Here is a 16,654-nt window from a genome sequence, read left to right on the forward strand (position 1 = left end):
GGAAAGTGAACTCCCTCCTAACAGTGGCAGACATGAGAATCTGACTTAAATACTCCATACATATTGTAAACAAAATTGGAGATGGAATCCCCTTGTCTAATCCCTCTCTTGCCTTGAAAGTAACCAAAACAAGATCCATTGAGAGATAACGTGAACCATGGTGAAGTGACACACACCATGATCATTTTAATAATATTCTCAGGGAAACCCATAGCACCCAACATCTGCTCAATGAACTCCCATTCTATAGAATCATGTGCTTTCTTTAAATCCACTTTCATCAAGCACCTGGGTGAGCAAGATTTCCTTTTGTATAATCTCACCAGGTCTTGACAAATCAAAATATTGTCAACAATTTCTCGTCCTGTAATAAATGCACTTTGATTTTCACTAATGATGTGAGGAAGAACAGCTGCTACCCTATTACAGAGCACCTTAGAGATTGTTTTATAGATTATGTTGCAAAGCGCAATTGGCCTGAAATCTGCAACAGAAGTAGGCCTAGCTTTCTTAGGAATCAAGGTTAATGTGGTAGCATTAACATGTCTCAGCAATTTCCCATTAGTGAAAAAATCCAGCACTGCCTGGATCACATCTTGCCCAACCACTGGGTAAGCATCTCGAAAGAACTGAGATGAAAATCCATCAGGTCTAGGGGCCTTGTTTGCAGGGATAGAAAACAAGGCCTCCTTGACCTCAGATTCAGACACAGGCCTCAACAGGTCAGTCACATGCTCACCAGTCAGAGTCCTACCCATTTTAACAACTGGGACATGTATAGGGTTAACCTTCTTACTAGTCCCCAGCAGCTGGATATAATACTCAACAAAAGCCTCTTCAATTGCATTAGGTGCAATATGAGTAACTCCCCTCATATTTTGAATGCTTAACACCTTATTCTGAAGTCTTCTAGCCTAGATCACACTATGAAAGTATTGAGTGTTCTAAAACCCATATTTCATCCATTGAGCTTTAGCTTTCTGCACTAGAAACTTTCTCCTTGCCTCATCTAATTCCCTATATGCATCAGCAGCATCTTTTGCTTCTGCCTGCAATTGGAGATTAATGGGATCACTCTGCAGCTTCCTTTGAACCTCAAACATATGCAGCTTAGCCACCTCAGCAGATGTTTCAATATTGGAAAATCTGTCACCATTCAATTCCTTCAACGGTCTTTTCAAAGCCTTGAGCTTCTTGACAATTTGGAACATCTTAACACCATCAATTCTAGTATCCCACACCTTTCTCACAATATTAAGGAACCCTTTAGCATGTCCCCACATATCAAAATATTTGAAATTACTTCTCCTCTTTTCCACTACAAGTCTACGCACCATTGTACAAGGGAAATGGTCAAAGATCCCTTCAGGGTGAAAGGTAGTGAGTGTATCAGGGAATCTATCCAAACAATCATCAGTGATCAGAGCCCTGTCTATCCTACTGAAAACCATGGCCCCCACCTCATGTTTATTATTCCTAGTAAAGAACGCTCCCTGAGCAAAAATGTCCATCAGTCCACAGTAGGCCACACAATCCTGAAACCCCTTAAGTTCAGCATTAGAAGTTTCAGATCCAATTCTTTCATTCATTGCTAGCACATTGTTAAAATCTCTTAATACTACCCAAGGCCCATTAATGAGCCTACTCATAGTACACAGAGACTCCCAGAGCACCTCCCTCTCATCTATTCGATTAAACCCATATACCATTGACATCCACTAAGATTCACTAGTAGGTATATAAGTGACCTTAGTATGAATAACTTAAGCTTCAGTACTATGAACCTCCACTTTGTAGTTAATGTCATCCCAAATTATTCAAATTCTTCCCCCCTCATGACTAGCTATATTTTTTACCAGTGACCAGTGAGCACCAATGCCTTGATGTACCTTATTGATAGAAGCTAATCTAACCCTAGTTTCCAAAAGACCAAAAACTCCTACCTTATTATTATGCAGAAACCACTTAACTTCCTTTTGCTTATTTTCACTATTTATTCCCCTAACATTCCAACATCCTATGCTACCCATTTTCAATCAGTGAAGAATCCTCCTCTTGTTCACCACCACTCACCTTCCTGATTTGGATAGAATGCTCCAGCACCTCCAAATAAGTACTCCTACCATTGCCAGTCCCAAACCCTCCTTGTCTTGTCATCTGAGTGATAATTCTTTAGGAGAGAATGAGGGGCAAAATGAGAAAGACATTGGAGTAATTAGCCCATTGCCAATTCTCATTGTCACCGGTGACAACCTGGGTACTATAACAGGCAGTACTGGATCAGGTGCTCTTGTAGGAACTTCCTGAATACCACCCCCAGTCTTCTTAGGGACCCAGATTTTCTTAGGTTTAGGAGCCTCTTTCCTCTCCTTCCCCCTACAGTCCTGTGCTATATGTCCCATGATCTTGCACTCAGTACAAATCACAGGCTTCCACTCATAATGTACTATTTGCCTATGATGTATATCCATTTCATCATCAAATTCCACAACATCAGGCAGCACATCCCCCACCTTCACTTCAACCATGACCCTTGCATACCCCAGAAAAGTTTTCAGCTGGGTGTTACTGTCACATCTTACTGGAACACCCACCAATCCAGCAATCTTTTTCAAGGCATTGCCCCAAAACTTCAACGGCAGGCCATAGAAATGTATCCATATAGGAACCTTATCAACAGCCTCTTTTAGTTAGTCTACATTTAGTTTTGGGTTGTAATAATTAGAAGACAAGAATAAATTCATCTCCTTTATCAATCCATGTTCATTACTTTCCTATTAATTGGTATAATTCCCATCTTTTTTTTATATTTACTTAATTAGTTTACATTAATTGTCTTGTTTGTTATTCATTCAAAGTAGCAATCTTTATAATGTTTGCTATTGATTTCTCACCAATGAAAATGTGTGAGTAATGTTATCTAGGGCTTAGGGGGATTTTGTGGTGTCAATGGGTGTGAATTTGGGATATTAACATATCGATTTGGGTGGTTTGTTTGTCTTCACTTTCATGCACACGTAGTGTTTGTAGGAATGTTTGAACGAAAGTTTGAACCTTTTCCTCACATCTTTGGCTTATCTTGGTGCCCTTTGCTATTTGATGACCTATCTTGTTGCTTAAGCTATTAGAATGTCGATGTGTTATGTGTGTGATGAGTTTATCTTAACCGAATGAAAATTTGTTAAGGAACTTAAGGTGACTAAGAAATTAGGCGTAAACCCTTGACCATTGTTATCATCCATATCTTGTTTTAACCTTGTTTCATGGTCTATTACCCAAGTGAACCCAAAGGTTCTTGTTTTTCCCATATTTTATTAATTACTCTTTATCTTAGCTTATTTTCATATCTAGTTTGAATATTAGTTTATAATCAACAACCTCTTTTATTTGTTTAGGCTAAATTGAGACTTGAACGAGCTAGGTAGAAACTCCCGCCATCCTTGTGGTTCGACCCCGTTAAATACTACTTTTTATTAGGTTTTTAAAAATTGAGTTTGATACCGAAAACGACGACTAAATTCCGGTCATCAAAATGGCGTCGTTGCCGGGGATGGTGTTAGGTTATACTTAGTTAGTTAGAGTCTTAGGCTTAGTCTGTATTAGTTGTTTGCTTGTTTGAGTAGTTACTTGTTCCTTGTAGAATGAGTGTGTTATTGCTTACCCCTAGTGCCTATAAACACTAGGAGACTAACGATTTATTGAAGTTTATGCCTAAAGGAATCAATATTCTTTGCTTATTGATCCCGAACCGGAGAGGCTTATTAGAGCTTTGAGACCGAGGACTTTAGAAAGGGTTAGAAATTTCAACTTGGCAACTTTAAACCAAGAAAACTCACCAACCCAACTTCTCATTGAAACCATAACTCAACAACAACCAAAAAACCAAACAACACCATTGATCCTCTATAAGAAAGCCCATTTTCACGATCTCCAAATTCCCACAAATATACCATCTCAATCACCAACTCCAAATATACCAATTCCACGACCACAAATGGTGGCTCGAGACCACAATCGCCCAAACCCGGATGACTCTTCTTCTCCAATAAACTTTGGTACTTTGGCTCCTAATAACTTCGAGATTCATCCTGCCCAATTCAGGTTGATCGAGAGAGATAGCTTTAGCGGAAACATTGATGAAGATGCCCATGCTCATCGTAGGAAGTTCAAGAGCAAACTAGCGATGATGAAAAGAAATGGAGTCTCCGAGGATACATTGAGGCTTAGGTTGTTTCCATTCTCTTTGAGCGATAAAGCGGACCGGTGGTTGAACATTCATCCACCAAATACCTTCACGAATTCGGATGACTTGGCCAAAGCATTTCTTTCCAAGTATTACCCTTCTTCAAAGACCGTCATGCTCAAGAATGAAATCCATATATTCCAACATGAATATGGGGAGTCCTTGGGTGAAGCATGGGATAGATACCAATATTTGATTGCTCGTTGGCCTCACCATGGAATACCGGCTTGGTATATCACTCAAACGTTTTTCAAAACTCTATTTCCAAGAACAAAATAAATGGTGAATACCTCGCCGGGAGAATGTTTTGACCACCTTGGAGATGTTGATGGCACCGCTGTGATCAAGAAAATGGTTGACTCCGAGGCAAACTATGGCAAAAGAGGGAATATCTTGAGAAGAAGTAACCCCCTTCTGAATTCTTAGCCAATATGCATTCTCCCTTTTTGCCTCTCACATGGTCATAAGATAAAATTACACATTAGATTACAGGCACGTTTCACGAGTCGTAGTAGGAGATTGTTTTGATTACTTTTTCCACAAGAAAACGCCCATTCTTCAAATATGTGACGAGCGAAAACCGTGTGGAAGTATGTTGTATAGGTCCCCTTAGTCATGGGTCTCTCTTGGTTGAATCTTGACTCATGTCATGTAATTCTTGTAGGACTAGCCTTGCTTCCCCTTTCCCGCCTTGGAATGTGTTTCTTCGGCTTTTGTGGTCACATTTGGGTTGCTTAGGCCATATTTCGGGGGTTGGCACCTCATTGGGATTTTGAGACGATATCTCCTGACCTAGGCCTTTCAATTTTGAAACAAAAAGGTCGCTTAGATGATGAAATTGGTTTGACTTTTTGTGATGCATCTTATCTGCTATTTCGTGCTTAAATGTTTGGATGTGTCAAAATTTCCGCAAGCCCCCACTTGCCTTGCAAGGAAGCATACACCTTATTGTGTTTTTTTGTGAGTTGAAGGGACGGAGAAGGCCTGTTAATTGCCTTTCATCGGATATTAAGAGTTTAGCTAGTCCTTTTACATTAAGGGTCTTAGTTTAATTAATGAGCTTACTCGAGGACGAATAAAGTTTAAGTGTGGGGAGATTTGATGAGTAGTATTTTTGTCGTATTTTACCCCTCATTTATACCTTATTCCGACTCGATTTTGCGTGCTTAATTGATTAAATAACTCATTTAATTACTAACTTATACTCCCTCTCATCCAAACCAAATGTTACATTTGACTTTTTGGCACTATTCATGAGTGTAGAGAATCTTTGGTATTATTTGTACTGTATAACAGAAAACATAGTCATGCGATATCTTGTTTGATTCATCGTCATGAATGTTATAAGAATATCAAGGTTTTATAATTTTAATAATGTGTAACTAAAGATATTCACGGTGCAAAATGCGCATCGGCAAGCGTAATAAAGTCAAATGTAACCTTTTGTTTGGATGGGAGGGAGTAATAATTAGTCAATTTAGCTAGATTTAATAATTAGTTGGTTTTTAGTATAATATTAGTACTAATACTTTATTATAATAATGTGTAGGTAAGGAGGAATAATGAGACAGAGAGCGAGTAAAATGAGACTGAATTTGAGGAGTTAATTGGATCGAGAAGGAAATAAGACGGAGTCAAATGATTGAAAATGAAACAAGTCACTCGAATAAACCCATGTTGACCATTGATTTTGTGAACTCCAACAACCCTGTTACTTTAATTTTTCATCTCCATGTCTCCCACTTTTATAAAAAAAAACAAACCCATCATTCACCACTGATACCATTTACCACCTATGCTAAGTTCTTTGTTTCATCATCTTCCGCCATCATCACCATTATTCATGACGCATCACCATAGCTGCTCTGAATCGAGCTCTTATTTCTGTCATCAATTCGAGTGTAACCATCACGACTCACCTGCTCCGTTGCCCATCAATTCCATCACCAATTAAACTCCACCTTCTTCAATCCGTCACCGAGTCCAGGCGTCCATACCATACCACCGAGCAGCTGCCACCAACGAACTCGAAAAACCGAGTCACACCAGCAGCGACGGGGCATTAAACCCGCACCTTCATTCACGCACCAATTCAATTCACCAATTCGCACCACCTGCTCTGTCCCAGAACTATCATTCAACGCCCCTATTAACCAACTTCATCATCTTCATTACCCGACCACAACAACAATCCAACTCAACTTTGCCACTGCCCCTTCACCATGGAGCAGCCTCAACCGAGTTCTGCCACCACCGTGCTCAGCCTTGTGCACCACGACAACAAGCAGTTCAGACGACCTCAACAACTTGACCGCCACAACTTGCATAAACAACATCAACAATCTACAACTATTGTTTCTGAGCCGGTCAACCGACCGCTGCTATTACCACCGGCTGGGACACCCATCAATTCTTCCGTCAACTTTCACAGACTTCCCAGCCGACCTAGCCACCGGTGGCCGGCCAACCGGCTGGCGACAGTCAACAAAATAAAATTGTTCTCCTAGCCAGACATTCTCAAGTAAATAAAGGTGTTACTATCTCAGTTCCTTGAGGTAGTAAGTATAAAGACAAACAATTACCAAGTACTTTAAGACGATATAAATTAAAGTGCATCAAAATGTTTTATTACAAAATTTCAACGAGATGATTAAATATTACAAAGTACGTTTAAAACAACTGCAGCGGAAATTAAACTAAATAGTGTCTGAATAATAAAAGGCGATCTATAGACTCAAGTGGTGATCTCATCCCAAGCTCCCCCTTTACGCGTCCATAACTTCTCATAAGCTAACCTGAAATCAATCTGCTCCCCAATATTTGGTTCATCACAGGTGTTCACGAATACAGTATCAACCACGAGGTTGAGTAGGATAACTAAAAAACAATAATAATACGTTCACCTGCAATATGATATGATAAAGAAACACAAGCCAAGACCGTCTCAATCACACGACCAAACCGTATGCCACACACATGCCACACCAAACCACAACAACTGATACCAGACGGTGTACTGCTCATGTTCACGGCAAACTCCAAACACCGTCGTGCCTGGCCGACCAAAACCGTACAGGACCACGACTCTTCCACATCCTCGTGCCTGACCGACCAAATAATCTCAATAGCAATGCCAATCCTCTTTCACAATGCCTACCAACAATAGAGAACCAACCAATAATAATAATAATAATAATAATACTAGGTAGTATCCCGCGTTTCCCGCACCCTGTTTGAAAATTTTATTATTATAACTGAAGAAAAATAATATAATTCATATATGACATTTAATATCTTTACTTATAAATAAAAATAAATTAACTTTCTTAAATCTTATTTTGTTAGGTTTAGCTTCAATGTTTTAAAACCAAATACATACAATTTTAGTTATAACTAATAAGTGATAGTTAACTATTCATGATAAATGTTATTATTTAAATAATTTTGTGACTTATCAAATATCATATTAATTAAAATAAATGTATTCGAATAATGCAACAATCAACATTAAGTTCTTAAGTTAGATCATTTCATGATACGTTATGTTCCAAATCAATTAATATTTGTTCGAAACGCTGGGAATATAATTTGATTCATTTTTCAATTTTTAATGTATAAAGTATGATGTTTATGTATCAAACATATAGGGTTGAAGCTCAACTTATTGGAATTTTTTGGTTGTGTATGTCTTGCATATGTTATGTGTCAAACAACATATTTATAAAAAATTTGCACTTTATATTTTCTGAAACAACTATATATAAAATAGGTATCAAGTCGCCTTAAACCCCATCTTAACCTACTCGAAAAATTCAAAAAAGTCATCATTCAAGTAGAAATCTCTATATCACATTATTTAAAATGTCTTAAATCTCAAATGTATTTTCATTAAGTTTTTCATAACCTTTTCAAATATCTAACTCGTTATCACATTATCACCTGTCCAATATAATTTTTTCATTATCACATCATAAAAACTTATCTCTTAGTAGTTATTTTAAGTTTTGTTTTTAGTAAATACTATGACTCTTCCAAATATATTTTTCTTGATGGATTTAATGATCTAAGTATTATACCTTTCCCAAATGTTTTTCTTGAAGTAAATGTAACGCATTGTGAGGCACTCACATTAATCATCTAGTATCAAAATATTTGAATAATTATAATGGAAAGTATACTCAATTTAAAGCATTTTTCGCAATAAAGGTAATGATTTACATTTTACAATTGTTATAAAAATTTATTTTCATATAAATTTAAATAAATCACTGTAATTGCTATTTGTAATTTTATAATACATTTATTAAACTCTAATTAATACTTTAATGAGATTTATATAGCATTTATTATGTTTATATTTAATGTCTAGCTGTAATTATTACTTGTATTTAATGATGGGTTGACACGTCCGCATCCACAGCGTTTCAATCCAGTTATATATATATATACATATATACATATATACATATATATATATATACATATATATATACATATATATATACATATATATATATATATACATATATATACATATATACATATGTATATATGTACATATATACATATGTATATATGTCCATATATACATATGTATATATGTCCATATATACATATGTATATATGTACATATATACATATGTATATATGTACATATATACATATGTATATATGTACATATATATATATATATATATATATATATATATATGTATAGGAATGGGATCATGTGAGTATACCTCATATATTTGAGGATTGAGGATTAATTCAGACTGTCAGATATAAGAGATCCAACGGCTTGAGATTGATTCGCGTCATTAAGGGTGAGGTAGTCATTTTGTCTCCTTATATAATCAATCCACACAAGTTTCTCCTTCATTTTTTACTGATTCATTTCTCTCTCTAACTTCTCTCTAACCAAAACTCTCTGATTTCTCTAAACACTCATGCGTGACACACTCGTTGTTCATCTCCGTTTCCTCTTCTTCCTCTTATTCCATTTTCCATCAATAAAATTTATTATTATCTTGAAATCGCAATTTCAGGTTTGTTTCAGTTTACATCCTCTATTGATTTTGTTAACAATTAATTGTTTAGGATGATAATCTTTTGTTGTAACTATTCTTGATACAATTTTGTTCTTCATTCTCAATTTTATAGCAACTAATCGTGATTTTCTTGCCTTAACTGTTGTCTACATTAAATTTAGGTTTAATTTGATTCTCATGTGATTTATTAGGTGCCTCGCTTATACATCTAGGTTTAAGTTGAATCTGTTATGAGTTTGTTACAACTTTAGCATCTTTTCCCTGATTTATGTTCAATTGCACATGTTTCTATGATTTTTTCGGTTTCGCTTCATATTTTTGATTAGAATGTTTCATATTGTCATGTTGTTATTTGATTGTAGTTTTTCTTCAATCAGTTCATATCTCTAATTTACCTAAATTATGTGAGCACTACTTGAACGTTTTTGTCTTTTTGTTCTCCTCTTCGTCTCCTCCAACTTTCAATCAACAACTTCAATATTTCCTGTTTGTAATCTCATGTTTGTTTTCTATTTCTTTTTTCATTTATAATTTGTGTTTCACCTCTGATTTTTAAAATATCATAATTTACAACAATTTTTAATTTGTTAAATTGTAATTGTTGTTAATGCATTTTTCCTTTATAGACGATCATCGTTATTTCGTGAATTTAAAGTCAAGATCTGGTGAGTTCATCTATAGATTTGAGTTTGCGAGTTCAGTCAAAGTATCATAAGTTATACAAAATAATATCACGAGGAATACTAAATAATATCATGAAAAGTAAGCACAAAAAAAGGTTGAAAGTGTTGTATGTGACCTATTCGTCGATCGGCGCCGACCACCTACCCTGGTATTAGTATTTGAACATTGTTAAGATAATTGAAAAAAAGGTATAAAATGCCCATAACCACTTAGATGCCAAAACTTATCAATAATTGAAAAAAAAGGTTTGAAACAAATAGAGTGCACGAGTACTATTGCTGTAGTAGCATTTTACAAATAATAGTAGAACTACATCTAAAATCTTTTGGTTACCTAACTAACCTTTATATGTACAACGGAAACATATGATTCAAGTTGAAAAGGTGTAGCATCTACAAAGGAAGATAAGGATTGATCATCACTTCATCCCCATTTTCAATCCGTTTTTGAATGCTTTTCTAAGCACTCAATCTGGAATTAGAATGTGGTGTTTGTCAGAGCCCCGGTGCTAGAACCGATTAGTGTAAAAATAAGTATGAGAAAAATAAGTTAGTAACAGCGGGCGAAAGTGGTTCAGTGGTGTGATATTGTACAGTATAACCTGTGATATTGTTTAGTATAACATGCGATATTGTATCATGGACTCAAAAAGATAGAGCGGACTCACATGATCCTAATTCTATATATGTCGCATTTCGTATGTATAGATTTAATTCGTATCTCCTATGATTTATTCGTGATCTTTCCTTAATCAATGTTTTAATATGTATCTCATATGCTTTCATTATAAATTTACTAACTTTTCCTGATCTAGGTTTAATTGCAAGTGCTTATTATTATGGTGTTACAACTATGTTACTCAAATGTTGTAGCTAAGCTTTATGCACATATTATTCTAATAGTGTAATTGTGTTGTTATAATGGTAAAAATATGTTTCTCTTTGTCAATTGAGTTTTTTAGATATGATTGTCGCGATGAAGTGACATACTGTCATTTTAATTGTTTTACAGATTGATGTGTGATGGAAATACATTCATTTTGCAACTTCATTGGCAAACTAAAGGCAAGTAATGGTGGCTTGAATTTGGCCAGTAGAAGAATATTTAACAACGTCAATGCGGCATCAGACTTCGCTACAGAAAAATTCAATTTGAAGCTAGCCGTTAGCAGTTTGATGAAGTTTCTATCTTAGCCTGTTTAAATTTGTATTAAGGTAGCACACTCCGCTCCTTGGAAAATGTATTAGTTGATCATGTATTTGTTGGAATATGTGTCCTCTGACAATAATGCGATCACAACTGTCGATCATGATGATCACATGTTTAAATATCATTTTAAGAATACATGTGGGATGTAATATTTTACAGTCAACTGGTCCACACATATCGGTAAAGATTGGCTGACTAGAGTTTGACATTACTGTCGTGCGACGGTGGTGATCAGTTGATCCCCTTAGGTCATACCTAAAGGGTAACACTCTTAATTGATTATTTAATTGATCGTATGTCCATACGGGTTAATTAAATTACTTAAAATTGACGGACGATTTTGGAAGTAATATTTACGTGTCTCATTGAAATTTGATTAGATAAGATACGGTCTAAGTGATCGAATTGTTTTATTGCTTAGATGAAATTATTGTTTACGGAAACAATTGAAACTGAATGAATAATTTATTATAAATACAAGACATTGTGATTTATAATTGGTAAATCGTTTTTGGTGCAAGTAATTATGAATTACTAAGTCGATTTTGTACATGACGTATTTTTATTAATACGTTGATTTTTAATATGTTAAAAATACATTACATTGTGACATGTCATGTAACATGTTACATATGACAAATTGACAAATGACAAAATATAAAATGGACCACCCATTTTATGAAAGTGCCGAAAATAAGGAGGGAGTATTAGGTTTAAATTATGTTAATTATGTTTAGTGGAAAGCATAATCATAAGACCTAATACATAGCCATGCACACTTAGTTGCTTTTGTGAAGAGCATCTTGGTCATGCATTGGCCCTAGCCACTTCCCCATAACCGGTTTTCTAAGGCCATAATTAGAGAGTTTTTCTCTCTAATTTTTCATTCACAACTACACACAATATTTCTAGAGTAAGAAATATAATTTCCTCTTAACATCTTATGAGAAATTAGAGAGATAATAACTTCAAAAAATTCCTTCTCTATATCGAAATAATAGAGACCAATATAAATATTTTGGGTCAATTTTTAGTAAGATATATATTGTTCTAGTTAAATAATATTTATCTTTTAAGGGGTTATCTTGGGTATTCATCTTTGGAAGAAATTCTAAGCTTGAATATGTGTTCATCCATATGAGGAAAGCTCAAGAACAAGTAAGAAGGAGATCTTACTTGTGCCCTTTGATCCGAAATTTATAGTAAGGAAAACGATTTCTTCACTTATCTATTTTAGTTTGCATGCATAAGATTTGTATTTAATTTTATGACTAAATTAAATTGTAACATATATGAATATGTTGTATAATGAGATATAGATTTATAACAAACGGTATCATGAGCCTTAGGTTGTTTGCATGCAAATCGGTTATAGTTTTTCGGAGTTATACGATTAACAAATAAAACTTATAAATTTGTGTTTATTATGATATATCACGAAATTTATTATGCATGTTAAAGTTTCTGATCCTAAAATGTATTTAGGATATTTTGGTTAATTTATGGATTTTTATTGTTCATTTTAAATAATAATGGCATTAAAATGTGATTTTATGATAAAAATGTCATTTTCGGACTAAAATTATCTAAACTTCGTTTTTTTCCAGTGATTTTTGGATATGTTTTCACATATATTATATTCTGATGACCTGTAATTTTTCATAATTTTATGAGTTCTTATGCTCGAAATATGGATTTTTCATCATAAAAATCGAATTTAAATGAAAAATAGGTTAATATGAGAAATATTTCGAATCTGGTCATAAAAATTTAGTATGTTGTCATATGCAATTTTACAAGATGTATGTAAAATAATTGGCTATAATAAAGTCTTTATGCATGATTTATGAATTTTTGATGAAAAATAACATAAATAGTGACTTTAATTAGTATAAATTGCTAAAACATACTTCATGACTAAGGAAAAACGTCAGATGTTGCATTTTATCATATATTTCAGATCTAAAATTGAAAAGTTGATAAATATAATTTTTCTCATATTTTTTTTTATGATTATAATTGATAAATCCGATAAACCGCAACATTGTTTTTCCCGATAAATTTCGAAATTTTTAACCTAAGTTTTTTGAACATTATGAGTGTCATGGTATTTTTCCAGAATGTTCATGAGTTTAAATTTCAAATTTTGAATTTATTTGAAATTTTTATGATTTATTTGAAGTTTATGGCTTTTATTGTAATTTTAAGTCCTTTTATGAACAATATTAAGAAATGTAAGTTAATTATTGTCAATATGTTAGTGGAGACTAATTTTGAGTCCTAAGATGGTAAGGGTAATTAACTAGTACATAAATATGAATTTATGTAATTATTGTGATTATAAAATGTTAAATCACGCAAATCCGTAAAAACCGATTAATATACGATATTGGCTCCTTAAAGGCGATTTAGCATAAAATTGGGCATGTTCATACATATTAAAATGCTGCATTTTATTTATGATTGTCTTAATTTTATTTTATGTAATTTTTGAATTACGTAATTTTTACTTAGTATGGCCTTAGTTTTTAATTGGTATTACCCGAAATGTATGGGAATATCGATTCGGTTGTAATTTATTGTGATCTCGTATCACCGTTTTGTAATTTAATAGATTTATTTTATTTTAATTACAAATGTAAAATAGGAAATTATGTAATTTATTTATTCCGGAGATCCTTGAAGACGGTGCCACATAAGAAGGCGATCCATTAAAGACGGTGTTACCTCGAGATGCGTGCCAAAACCGAAGTTCAAGGGGCCAATGGAGTTGGTTTCCGAATATGTAATAGTTTATTAGATTTACTATTTTAGGAAGGCCATACTAGGATTTAATTTATGCTTTGCATTTTATTTATATGTCGCATGCATCGCTAAATCGCCATAACTAAAACATGCATTATCATCTAAATCGAGTATATCGACCGTGTCAATTACAATTATCGTAGTTCACCGCTTTAGTTCACTTAAAACGTGATAGATAATAAATTGACATGACCTTTCGCTAAAAATAAACAATTGAGACTTAGCCTTACCAAAAAGTAGAAACCATGAAAACCTATTTCGTGAGGGAGTGCACTCGGCTTTACCGGGGTACAAACCTTGTTACGTAGGGGAAGTGGGTGATAAATGTCTACCCACCGAATTTATAAAGATGAGGGTTGTTTTCGGCTTTACCGATGCCCAAGTTGATGTAAATTTGGATCATGGACACATTTATTCGAAATTTGGGTTGAACTCAACGAAAGTATTCTCGACGGTTGCCGGATGTGTTTCGGGCTAAAGATAAATATTAATGTAATTTTATCGACCAAGAGTTCTAAAAGTAGAATCGATTAAAGAGTTAATCCACCGAGTTATATTGATGAGGGTTTTATTCGGCTTTGCCGATGCCCAAGTTAATATGAATTTGGATCTTGGAATCATTTATCATAGTTGGGTAGAGGTCACTATGTAAATGCTTTACATGTTATTTACAAGTATTAATAAAACGATAAATGTTAAGTTTTCCACTATTCCGTTATCATATTGTTCTAATTCTTTACCACAATTCATATACGATATCATTTCGATTTTAGTTCAAATCTCCATTAAAACATCGTAACTAAAGACAAAATTTGAATTTTTCTTCTAAAAACCTCGTATTATCCATTGTAAGGATCTCTTGTGAAGAGTATAGATAAAAGTTATTCGTGATCAAAAGGGTTTTTGATTCTTGACTAACATATCTACTTACAATGTATTGTTTCTCATATGCTTAATTGAGTTAAGTACTTTGAAACGTTTTGGTAACTAGATTTGTTTGAAATCAAAATTGACCAAAATACCGCAACCACTTCAATGAAAGTTTTAAGACTAAACAAATGAATTGAAGAGTAGTCTTCATGAAATTCAATTTTGCTTCTCTAAGCAAAGATTCATTGAAATGAGTGAGAGCATTCTCTTAAACCGTTAAGAAAAGGACGAAGTTCAAAGAAGTAAAATTAGAATGGAATTGATACAAGGTAATGTTAAAAGTAAAGTTATTGAGAATAACGATACTAAACCTATCAATCCCGACCAATGAAGTTTCCATTGTCTTAAATGTTGGACACTAGAAAGGAAACTACCCCAAGTTGTTAAAGAATAAGCAAGTTAGTTGTGGGACATCTAATAAGACTTAGTTCTTTATTTATTTGATTGACATAAATTTTGCTAGTACTACTTCGTCAATATTAGAAACCAGTGGTGGTTTTCATCATTGTACTTGATACATAGGATGATTAGAATATGACGACTAGCAACAATGATGTTGAGAGATAGAGTCATTGTGTAATCAATCTAGTTTTGGGTTTATAGTTGTACTTAATTATGACTATAAGTGCATAAACTCTAAATAAGAATATAAACTTGTTAAGATACAAAAGAGGTTTCACTTTCGTGGCCCTATACACCACGATTTGATGTATGGCTAGCCCATTATCAAGGTGATTATATTCTAAACCAAACTAGGATGACATATCATGTAGATGATGCAAGACTCAAATTGGTGACCCAAGATTAAACCTTAAACTCTGGAATGATGAACGCAAAGAGTTATCGAGTACTCTTGAAACCATTAGATCTTATGGTATATGCGTATCTTGTATTCAAAGCAAGATATCTCGTGCCTTTTGGTTGAAAAGGAGATCGAGGTTGTAAATCATTGATCCAAAATAGGTTGATCATTTTCTTTTACCAACGATTTAAGTTGACGCTAATGTGTTCACTTAATAAGGTAAATAGAGAAATCTTTGAAGAAGTTCAAAGAGTTCAAGGAATCACGATTTAATCGTGATGGGATTATCAAAGTGAAGACTTTGATATAAGCCAAATGAAATGTGATATAGTATCACAAGTTAATCTCTCTTAACACACATTATGGGATAATGTGTGGTTGGATAAGAAATCAAACGCTATTCGATATGGTTTGGACTTCAATCAAGTTACTTTGAGTTACTTCATCCTTTTGGGGATTTTATCATTTTGTCTAATTTATTTTTCCACTAAATTTAAAACGAATCATATGAGATATGAAATGGTAGGGTACCATGTTTGTAAGCTTACACAAGAAACAAATGCTCATTTTTCCCTTTCAATTATCACGAGTACAACGGGTTTGTGGCTCGTGAAGCTGTCTTCCTAAAATACAAGTTTATTTCTAGAAGACAGAGTGGGAGAAAATATTCCAAGAGCCACAAAGAATGTTATGTCGCAAGAAACTGGTCTTTATGTCGCAAGAAACTGGTCATTCTTGGCTACATGAGACGTTTTGTGTAAGAAGTTGTTTCTTCAAAACCTAGGAGGTTAAAGTTATCACTTGTTGAAGATGATGAATTAGTGTTACTTTTAGAAAGTAAAGAGCTTGCAACTTACAACGAAATTGTTTGATTCAAGTTGATTACTTCTGGAAAGTAATGAACATATGACTTACATGAGAGTGTTTAAGTCA

General features: G+C 34.0%; 1 protein-coding gene and 1 non-coding gene across 2 annotated transcripts; both read right to left on the bottom strand.

Annotated features, from left to right (window-relative positions):
- Nucleotides 1–944: 944 nt before the first annotated feature.
- Nucleotides 945–1,709, bottom strand: LOC141613958 (uncharacterized). The gene has a single exon (XM_074432700.1). The coding sequence runs from the start codon at nt 1,707–1,709 to the stop codon at nt 945–947; it is 765 nt and encodes a 254-aa protein (XP_074288801.1).
- A 2,648-nt stretch (nt 1,710–4,357) lies between these two features.
- Nucleotides 4,358–4,464, bottom strand: LOC141615748 (small nucleolar RNA R71). The gene has a single exon (XR_012530151.1). It is a non-coding gene; the product is annotated as a small nucleolar RNA R71 (small nucleolar RNA).
- Between the last annotated feature and the right edge of the window lie 12,190 nt (nt 4,465–16,654).

Source organism: Silene latifolia, chromosome 11 (genome assembly GCF_048544455.1).
Source record: "Silene latifolia isolate original U9 population chromosome 11, ASM4854445v1, whole genome shotgun sequence".
In the NCBI taxonomy this organism is placed as follows: Eukaryota; Viridiplantae; Streptophyta; class Magnoliopsida; order Caryophyllales; family Caryophyllaceae; genus Silene; species Silene latifolia.

Coding starts and splice junctions, on each gene's coding strand:
- LOC141613958 (XM_074432700.1), bottom strand. CDS start 1,709: ATGGTATATGGGTTTAATCGAATAGATGAGAGGGAGGTGCTCTGGGAG.